General features: G+C 33.7%; 2 protein-coding genes across 4 annotated transcripts; one reads left to right on the forward strand and one right to left on the reverse strand.

Annotated features, from left to right (window-relative positions):
• Positions 1-3,052: 3,052 nt before the first annotated feature.
• On the forward strand, positions 3,053-7,175 carry LOC144571494 (senescence-associated family protein). 3 transcript variants are annotated; one of them, XM_078320803.1, is made up of 13 exons: positions 3,053-3,128; positions 3,567-3,882; positions 4,187-4,324; positions 4,417-4,490; positions 4,581-4,681; positions 4,774-4,845; positions 4,991-5,059; positions 5,158-5,204; positions 5,531-5,654; positions 5,804-5,872; positions 6,105-6,208; positions 6,302-6,377; positions 6,868-7,175. In XM_078320803.1, the coding sequence occupies exons 2-13, from the start codon at positions 3,677-3,679 to the stop codon at positions 7,018-7,020; spliced, it is 1,233 nt and encodes a 410-aa protein (XP_078176929.1). In that variant the 5' UTR covers positions 3,053-3,128; positions 3,567-3,676; the 3' UTR covers positions 7,021-7,175. The 3 variants fall into 3 exon arrangements, with proteins under 3 accessions (XP_078176929.1, XP_078176928.1, XP_078176930.1); XM_078320802.1 differs by lacking the exon at positions 3,053-3,128 and adding an exon at positions 3,172-3,439; XM_078320804.1 differs by lacking the exon at positions 3,053-3,128 and adding an exon at positions 3,174-3,439 and having other exon boundaries at positions 4,605-4,681.
• A 2,049-nt stretch (positions 7,176-9,224) lies between these two features.
• LOC144571559 (ATP-dependent helicase/nuclease subunit) lies at positions 9,225-9,984 on the reverse strand. Its single transcript, XM_078320894.1, has 2 exons — positions 9,741-9,984; positions 9,225-9,645 (listed from the first exon to the last, which is right to left on the reverse strand). Exons 1-2 carry the CDS (start codon positions 9,840-9,842, stop codon positions 9,526-9,528), a joined length of 222 nt encoding a protein of 73 aa, XP_078177020.1. The 5' UTR covers positions 9,843-9,984; the 3' UTR covers positions 9,225-9,525.
• Between the last annotated feature and the right edge of the window lie 789 nt (positions 9,985-10,773).

Consider the following 10,773-nt stretch of genomic DNA (forward strand, 5'->3'; position numbering starts at 1 on the left):
GAGGCCTTTATGCTATCCATAGCACCCCAGCCTAACTCTATATATATATATATATAGAGAGAGAGAGAGAGAGAGAGAGAGAGAGTAAGGCTATGGTGAGTTGTGAAGTAAAACACGCACGTTTTTACTTCATGCAATATCTTCATTTTCAAAGTTCAAATAGTCGATCCAAACCGTTAGATGTTTAATCTATATTAAAATATACTTGAAAACTAAATTTTACATTTTTTGGAATTTTTTTACTATTTACTAAGCCACTCTGAAAATCTGAAAATCCGGGTGAACAGTAAAAAATTTTGTACCGCTGGATCGGCGATTTTCAAAGTGGCTTAATAAATAGTAAAAAAATTTCAAAAAATGTAAATTTGGTCTCCAAGCACATTTCAATATGGAGATCATGTTGAGCGGTTCGGATCGACATTTTGAACTTTAAAATCGCAAAATATGAGCATGAAGTAAAATAGTCGCTTTACTTCGTAACTCACCGTAGCCAAACTCTATATATATATATGAGAAGGGATCAAGTTACAACAATTTTTGAGTTACAACAAGTTACAACAAGCATTTTCTACATTTTCAAAGTCCAAATCGTCGATCCAAACCATTAGATGTGATCTCTACAATAAAATGTGGCCAAATTTTACATTTTTTGAAATTTTTTTTACTATTTATTAAGATGGGTACAAAAACTAGTCAAATTCAAACCATTGAATTTTGTACCCATCTTAATAAATAGTAAAAAATTTCCAAAAAATGTAAAATTTGGTCACATTTTATTGTAGAGATCACATCTAACGATTTGGACTTTGAAAATGTATAAAATATTTGTTGTAACTTGATCCCTCCTCTCTCTCTCTCTCTCTCTCTCTCGATATATATATATATATATATAGATGGGCTACGGTGAGTTGCGAAGTAAAACGCGTTTCTACTTCACGCCGTATTTTTATTTTGAAAGTCCAAACGACTGATCCGAACCGTTAGATGTCTAATCCATATTGAAATGTGCTTGGAGACCAAATTTTACATTTTTTGAAATTTTTTTACTATTTATTAAGCATTTTTGAAAATTGTTGTTTTGCTGTGAACAGTAAAAACAGTAAAATTTTCTGGACCATCAGATCGGCGACTTTCAAAATTGCTTAATAAATAGTAAAAAAATTCCAAAAAATGTAAAATTTGGTCTCCAAGCACATTTCAATATGGAGAACAAGATGAACGGTTCGGATCGACGTTTTGAACTTTAAAATCGCAAAATATGAGCGTGAAGTAAAATAGTCGCTTTACTTCGCAACTCACCGTAGCTCATCTCTCTCTCTATATATATATAATAGACGTATCGTATCTTAAATTTTTTAAAATTTCTGTGTCGTTATATCTACATTGTATCCGATACGATACTCGTACCCGTATCCATGCAACATAGTTGTGAGGTTATGAGCATATCAGGCTCCAATCTCAACACATGCGACTATTACTATTGGCCCGTTAATCCTTCGAAAGAGGTGTGATCAAATAGCTTTCAGGATTTTTTTGATAAACCATAATTAAGAAAATGTTTTTTACTGATCCAGCATGATTGTTTTTTTTTTTCAAAAACCAGAAGGACCGGAGGAGCCCTCCGGTCTTAAAATTTTTCTTTACTCAAGACCGGAGGAGCCCTCCGGTCTCCCAAACTTTTAATCGGTTTTCTCCGCTACAATTGCATTACAATTCATGTTTCACAGAAGATCCAAAAAATCCTAAACAAATCAAGACCGGATGACCGGTCCGGTCTCTCCAAAATTTAATAACCAAGACCGGATGGCCGGTCCGGTCTTAAATATTTTTTTTTGACGTGGTCGCAAGGAATTGAATGGATCAGTTCAGGTTTGTCTTTTCTCAAAAAAAAAAAAAAAAAAAGAAAAAAACAAACTTTGGTCCCCTCCGTTAGCTGATACGCGTCAGGAGGTTATTGATTGAATTGATAAAAAATGGACCAATAGAATAGGATGATTTGCTTATCTTTTTTTCTTTTTTTTGTTGAGGTGAATGATTTGCTTATCTCCTCTCCTAAATCTGTGCGCCTGTATTCTTCTCATTAAATTATTTTCATACTAAATTATCTATGAAATTGAAAGGTATAAATATCTCCATTTTTTTTAACAACTTCGATATAAAAACTAAATATTAAACTAGAATTTGTAGGAATAATTTACATTATATTTGCCAAGTCCACATAACCAAGTTGCATCATTTCGAGTTTGTTTCATGATAATTTAAAATACTTGTAAAAATATTATGTGTTATGATTTTTCAAATTATTTAAATCTATCAAATAAGTTCCAATATCTTTTGTTATGTGTATGTAAAAATAATAATATTAAATTACATCTAACAATATCTTTTGTTCTGTTTTTTGGTGAGAAAAAAAATGTGAAAAAAAGAAAAAAAAATGAGTCGCTGCACGATCCGCCGCACCACCATCAGTCAAAAAGGTGAGGAAAAATTGAAAAATTGTTAAGACCGGAGGGCTCCTCCGGTCTTGAGAAAAGGCAAAATTTGAGACCGGAGGGCTCCTCCGGTCCTTCTGGTTTTTGAAAAAAAAAAAAGCAATCATGTTGGATCAGTAAAAATCATTTTCTTAATTATGGTTTATCAAAAAAATTCTAGCTTTCAGCCCATACTGATACTGTTTGTCCAATATGACCAGAGATACTACGGTCTTCGGATATTCTGAAGCGATTGTATCGTATAATGCATATAATTTAACAACATATATATTATAATTCTTATAAATATATTAAAATTTGATGTTTATAGAAAACATTAAACTTTTGTGAATATTCTGAAAACAAATATTAAATAATTCGTAGAATTTATATATAATTTAAAATTAATTAAAAAAACACCTCATGTAATTTATTTGTTAAAAACAAAATGTTTGCAAATAATTTGAGAATCATGCTTAATCACCATAAACAAGGCGATACTAGGCACAGAAGATAAAAAACAGTGTATGGTGGCACTTTGTGGGCCACACAGGAGACTTGTGGCCATGGTTCTCTTTGCCAATTGCCACCATTTGTGTGGCCAAACTGTCCATCTCTCTCTCTCTCTCTCTGCCCCTTCTATCTCTATGTGCTAATGTAAGTTCTCTTTCCATTAGTCATTGGAGATTTGAGATTTTGAACTTGATCTGTAGATTTTAGTAAAACTTAATTCCTTATTCACCCCTACTTTCCTATTTCTTTCTCATATCTTGAATTTTGGGTAACTCAGGATCCGGTTTGTTCAAGAGCCCTGCCAGTACTGACTCAACCTCTTACTATTTCTTTCCCATATCAGTAAATAAGGTTTCCATTTTCTTTGAATGAAGAAATAGCCCATTCAATTTTTGAAATGTAACATTTCAATATGAACATGGGAGGTTGAATTACTGATATCAGCCCTATAAAAAGTAAGTTCAATAAGTTCTTGTAGGCTGTGAACATTTTATGGAAAGGAATTTCTAATTAGCTTAGTTTCTAAAGAATTTGGCTCAAAACCAGACTTATAAGACAATTCTCTATTTTTTTTTCCCTCAGGATCTCAGGATAGACAATTCTGCAGAAACAAAATACTATGAGAACATTTTGAAAAAGTTATATTTGCTTTGTGCGAGGCATACAAAAGTTATATTTCGCATAGTTCAATTATGGCTAGTAAGCTTTCGTCAGGCCCTGTTGCTCTCAAATGCCAAGGTGTTGATTTGAAGAAATCAAATAATTGGGGTCTGACATCTGTGAAAATCTCCCTCTCTTTGCATTCAAATGCAAAATTAAATTCTTGCCGATCGTATGGTTCTCAGAGTACTGAAACCAAGGAGTGTGTGAAGACTTCTGTAGATTGCATGGATTCTAGGTATGCAGTTGCTTCATTTTCTTCATTTATCCTTGATCATTACACTGAGATGATATGTAGAAGTACAACTAATGGGGAAGGTTAAATTAGGAAAAGGCCAAAAAGCAAAATTCAGCAAAGAGTCTCTCTTTATTGTGGATATATTACGACAAGTCCTATTGCTGCTATTAATCTGTGCATAGAACATTCTGAGCAGGCATTTAAACTACATATATTTTGTGTAGCTATAACTGATTTTTGTTCTCAGTCTTTTCTTTTTTTTGAGATGATTCTCAGTCTTTTCTTCTTTTCCATTTTTTCCTAGAAATAATGCCACCAAGTCAAAGGATGGAATCAAGGGGAACCATTCGAGGCAAGGCCTAGCTGAAGCTTGTCGATTTGTTTATAACGATGCAAAATTTGTCAATGAACGTGCTCAGAGCGACATATTATTGCTTTCTAGGTAATCATGTTTTCCTTTTGTTTACTAATTTTATTTTCAGTACCTTTATTTTTTTTCATCATTCAAATATAACATCTTTTCTCTTTGCTCAGGAGCATAAGAAGGTTAAATGATCGAGCCATCCAAGATGTTGCTGTTTTGGGAATGGGCCTCTTTAAACTTGATGGTGTGATGCCTATAAATGAGCTCCTAATCTTATTCATACTATAATTTTCTAAACACATAGCTGTAATATTTGTTTTCAATTTGTAAATAGCTTTCAAAATTCTATGCTTCATAGCTCGTGCAAGAAAGCATACAGAGAAGATCGATCATGGTGTGAAGCAAAAAGCAGCTCACTTAAACCAAATAGCCACGGTATAAGTATTATGCCCAGTTAATTGGTGTTAAAGAGCCATGTAAATTTGTTTAAGAACAATGTCGCGAAATACTTTTACATTGCAATGCAGATTTTAAAGGAGAAGGCTCACTCAGACTTGAAAAGAGCAGCCGATAAGCATTGGAGTGATGGTGCCTTAGAGGTACACATAAGAATTCATTCTCGCTGGTCCAATAAGTGTTAATTAGTTGTACAAAACCAAAACAGGAATTACGAATAGAAAAATAAGACCTGCCTCTGGTTAACATGTTAACTTGTCTGACTAAGTTTTACTAACTTGATGTCAGGCGGATTTGAGACGAGCTGATTTTATGGCAAAACGCCGTGCCATGGAAGATGCCTACATGGCTCTTAAGGTGCTAGCAAATATATCTTTCCTTTGTGTTCGAAAAAAGCATTATAACTTTTGTATGATATTCTTTAAACTTCTCTGTTCCTTTTTTGTTATTTGCAGTTTATCAGGAACATTCATGGCATGATGGCAGGAACTTCATACCAGAAGTGAGTTTCATTCAAAAATTCTATCTAGCATTCATGTAATTTTTCTTAAACCTGTATGAGTCCCACTAAATTTCAGTATCTGACTGGATTTTAGGGTTTCACTTTTCACTGACATTTTGGCTATGATATTGTTTTGTACCTCTACAACGTACTGGTACATGTACCTGTATACTTGGTACAATGGCTGATTGGTTCAATGTTGAGATCCCTAACCGATACATACTGGCTGGTGTACAATTGATTTGTTTCGCTGTTTATTCAGTTCTGTGGGAATTAAGTCCTTTACAGAGTTGCAGCATAACTAATTGAAGAAACAATTTCTTCAGGCCGACAAAGGAAGGATACTTCTCAGTAAATGATTCTTTAGGATTTATTACCCTAGAAAAAAATGGGAAGTCTCTTGATCTACTTGCTCGTCGGGTTTCTTCAGACAGAATAAGTGCCATTGAGGTTATTTCCAAATCCGTTAATTAAATCATTTGGTTGATATCTGCTATTTTATTCTTGCATATACTGTATTTATGTAAGCTTAATAAGCTCTATAAAGCACTTCCATTGAAACTTTTTTTCTTTTTTTTTTTTCTACGGGGGTATTATAGGATGCTTATTGGAGCATGGCATCTGCATTATCAGAAGCAGATGGGATTGACTACACTAATCCTGAGGAGGTAATTAAATTCTAAACAAGTCCTTTTTGAAAGAATAAACTTTATTGATTCCCACAAGAAATACTCTGTAAAATACACTAAAAAATTGGCAGTAAAATAATCAAACTTGTACTGTTAGAACTTTTGGTAGGATTAAACTAAATCCAACTAATTTATTTTTTTATTACTATTATAATTATTTTGAATGCCCTGCTACCTGACATTTCTGTCTTTTTGTTATTGCTATGGGAAGCTGGAACTGCTAGTAGCAACTCTAATAGACCTAGAAGCAATGGATGGGAAAAGTAGTGTTTCTCTGTTGGCTGAATGCTCTAGCTCTCCAGATGTTAACACAAGGTACATTGCTTCAGTACCATACATTTGAATTTGACTAATAGAAAATTTAAAGTGATTTTTAATATTTTTTTTAATCTCTGTTTATTTTATCAGGAAAGCATTGGCAAATGCACTGGCAGTAGCTCCATCCATGTGGATTCTCGGCAATGCTGGCATGGGTGCTTTACAGGTTAAAAAGATAGTACTGTTGATAACTAAATTTTGGTTTGTTAAATTTGTCACCTAATTTTCTGTCCATATAACCATAAAGTATTTCTCATAGTTGCCAATACCACTTTCAGGTTTCCTTTTGCAACTAATATCATCCATCAGATGTGTCATAATTGAATTATTCTCTATTCCAAATGTGTGTGTTTTTTTTTCCACTCCTGATTTGAAATAAGATGAAGAAAAATAAATTTCAATGATCATTTGCAGTATGAATGAGTAAGTTATGGCTTGGTTGATATTAAATTGCGGGCAATATTTTTTCACTTTCCCGATTTAACATTGATTTTGGACGTACCGTCAAATAATCCAAGTTCAATGTTATTTAGAAGTACATTTGGTGATATACAATTATGGTAAATATGTTAGGTGTTGTGCAAAAAACCTACCAACAACCAATTAATATAGAAAAGAGTATCTTATCTTATACAATATCATTTATCCAATTGCAGAGATTAGCGAATGATAGTAACCCAGCTGTAGCAGCTGCCGCGTCAAAAGCCATAAATGAATTGAAAAAACAGTGGGAGTTAGAAGAAGGTGACAGCCTGACATTTAAGATGAATCAATGTTTACAAGTTGAAGATAGAGATGAATCTGATTGAGATAATAAAAAGATAGGTGGGCATATATTGACATGTAATAGAATGAAAGGGATTAAAGTTTTGTTCCCCTTGTAAGCAAGAATCAAAGAACAAAAAGGTTGGAAGAATATATTTTACAAAAAATTCCAGCCCGAAAGAGAAAATGACTTAGATAATAAGATTAGATATCTTCTATGATCTTGTTCCATATCAGCATTAAATAAACATAGCAGCATAGGAACTATTGATCCTTCACATGGAATCCTGTCATCCCCTCAAAAAAGGATATGGAATCATCTCATCTTTTCTTAATTATCCAGATTTTATACAGGAAATTGTCAATATGCAACACCTCTGACAGTAGCTTTATAATATTACTCAACTTTGGTTCCAGTAAAGAAATGCTCAAATTTATATTAATGCATTATATCCAGATCTCATACAAGAAATTGTCAGTATGCAACACCTCTGCCATATAAAATTTGAGCATTTCATTCCTGGAACCGGACATTAATATAAATTCTCATGTCAGCTCAGGACCTTTGTTTATTTATGCTAGTACCAATTATGTGGAGGGGAAATTACATCGCAGTCACCTACCTGGAACCCAATCCAATTTTTCATCCCATTCTCTCAAGGGGAAATTACATCCTAGTCACCTACTGGGAACCCAATCCAATTCTTCATCTCATCCTCTTTAGAGAATATTCCAAATGCATTTCACATTATTTTTGTATTTGCGAGCAACAGCATTGGATGTCTAGGAATAAAATACATGAGTTCAGCATTATAGGAGAATATTTCTCATCATGAGATTCATGACTCAAGCAAACAAAAATTTACCATTCCTTCTTCATGAGCTAAGATCAGCAGCACCTTTCACCTTTCACCTTCCAACCTATATATATATATATATATATATATAGAGAGAGAGAGAGAGTGAGAGTGACTAATGTGCATTCGTATGCATATGGCCCGATATGCATACAGTCAAAATTTGAAATTTCAAAATCCAAAATGTCGATCCAAACCGTTCATCTTGTTCTCCATATTAATATGTGCTTGGAGACCAAATTTTACATTTTTCTGATTTTTTTTACTATTTATTAAGCCACTTTGAAAATTGTTGATCCAACGGTGGCTTAACAAAACAGTAAAATCAGCAGCCACTGTTGGATCAGCAATTTTCAAAGTGACTTAATAAATAGTAAATAAATTCAGAAAAATGTAAAATTTGGTCTCCAAGCACATATTAATATGGAGAACAAGATAAACGGTTCAGATCGACGTTTTAGATTTTGAAATTTCAAATTTTGACCGTATGCATAACGGGCCATATGCATACGAATACACATTAATCACTCTCTCTCTCTCTATATATATATATATACGAGGAGGGATCCAATTACACCCTTTTTTGGTGACACTGGATTACACCCTATGTTTATAAAGTTCAAACAGTCAATCCAAACCGTTCAACTTGATGGATATGTAAAAATGTGCTTGCAGATCAAATTTTACATTTTTCTGAATTTTTTTACTATTTATTAAGATGGGTAAAAAAATTCAACGATCTGAATATAGCGATTTTGTTAAATACTTAATAAATAGTAAAAAAATTTCAAAAAATGTAAAATTTGATTTGCAAGCACATTTTAACATATCCATTATGTTGAACAGTCCGGATCGACTGTTTGAAATTTGAAAACTTTGAAAATGGAGATTGTAATTCGGTGTTGCCAAAAAAGGACATAATTGGATCCCTCGTCTCTCTCTCTATATATATAGATAGAGTGAAGCTAGAGTGTGATGTGCTTACTAAAAAGATTTGATGAGCACAACTTCAAAAGTATATCGGATTGACTTTAAATGCCGAATCCAAACCGTTAAAATCCATGTACTTCATTAGTGATGTATGTATATGCAAAATTTTAAAAGTTTTAATTTTATTTACTACAAGGTCAAAATTGAATTTGACTGCTTGACCTTGTACCGGTAGTTTCTCATTAATAGAATTTATACGATAAGCTCATCACCCCTACAGTAAAGAACCTCATCTTTCTAGTACAATAGATGAAAGCTCGGTTCTAACAATCATAAGGGGAACATCTATTTTACAATGGTTGCCTACCAAATGACCAATGGAACAAGCTAGTAATGCCAGCAATCAAGCATCAGTATATATTTTACAACAGTATCAGACAAAAACCACATCAACAGCACAATAACTCTTATCAGGCAATCAATAAATTCAGTTTTTTTCCCAAAACTAAGGTTTCTAACCAACATTAGTTCAACAATTAACATTATTGGAAGCATCTGAAGTGCTCGACAAAATGACTGAGAGATAAAGCCATGGTAACTCAAGCTTAATTTGTTGACCATTTTACAAATTTACTGAAAATGAAAATTGGTAAGAATTAAACAGAAATTAAACAGGCATCAACAAAATCAGGCCCGTATTGAAAAATTTGTTCTTAATATTCCCGTAAATAAAAACAAAACTGACCACTAAAAGCAACTAGGCTACGCTTCGGACAAGATCTCGGCTTTATCCTTTCCTATCTCCTCTTTGGAATTTTGATTTAATTCTGCTCTCCTGTTCATCTCAGCTTCATACTTAGCCAATCTCTCCTTCATCTTTTCCTGTAGAAGAAAAAAAATACAAACAATACGATATTAAAACTATAAAATGAACGGATTCAATTATAAAGATGTACTTTTACGCATCGTATTGTTACCTTATAGCTCTCTTCTACGCGGTGCATTACATAAAAACCCAGGATTCCACCGAAGATTGTTCCAGTAATTATTCGCGTATATCCCCATTTAGACGGTGCCATTTTTGATTTATTTTTGTTGGTATTTAAAATTAACCTTTTGTTTAACCTAGAGAGACATGGAGGTTACTAGATCGCAAGAAACCCGAGCTGGGGCAATAGCGACTCCAGCAAAAAGAAGGGAAGAAAGGTTGGAGCTGGAGAAATCCTTGATTTCATCCAGCCGCCACATGGGTAAATTATTTAACAGAGTATTTTTAGCTTCCTACAGAGCACGAAGCTTATGCAATTATGGTTTGATTCTATAGTACGTGCGCTGCATGAAGCCAAAAATTATCTGTTAAAATCTTTACCCCGCCCCATCAGCTACGAACTGGACAAATCTTTGTATTCATTTTCTTTTCTTTTTTTTTCGCAAGGCCTACAGGCCTTAGAAGCCCAAATAGTGCTGTTGCAGTTTTTCTTTTCTTTTTCGGAACGGAATAAAATTTACTGCATTGAACAAAATCAGAGATCAGCCAACAAAATTATTGATAAATATTAATTGGATTATTGTTTGGACAGGTAAAACTGAAGCAACAGAAGGACCATCTGAAGCACAGCAGAAGTGACTGCCAAAGAATACCTCACACATTCATCTGTAGAAGCATGTGCTGGTGGAATCTGCTAATATTGAAGACTCACTCTGAGTGCACTGCTAGTTGAATTGGGGTGACAGATTTTGCCGAACAGTAACTTCTACAATCCGAATCGGGGGTGACAAATTACGTCGAAAATCAACACTAAGTCTCTCTCTTCTCTCTTCTGAACAGTAACTTTTTCCCTCTACTTCTTCTCCGTTTCCTCTCTTCTGGAGTAAGTGAATAACGTAAACAGTTCGACAATCAACGAATTTCCCATTTCTTCTCTGTAACTCTTTCGATTTAGTGATTGTAAGACTAGTTGTGTTGCTGTTTTGCTGTTTTGAATTGCTTTTGACTTAGTTGCTAGAAGA

Source organism: Carex rostrata, chromosome 19, assembly GCF_964058835.1.
Source record: "Carex rostrata chromosome 19, lpCarRost1.2, whole genome shotgun sequence".
Classification (NCBI taxonomy): domain Eukaryota; kingdom Viridiplantae; phylum Streptophyta; class Magnoliopsida; order Poales; family Cyperaceae; genus Carex; species Carex rostrata.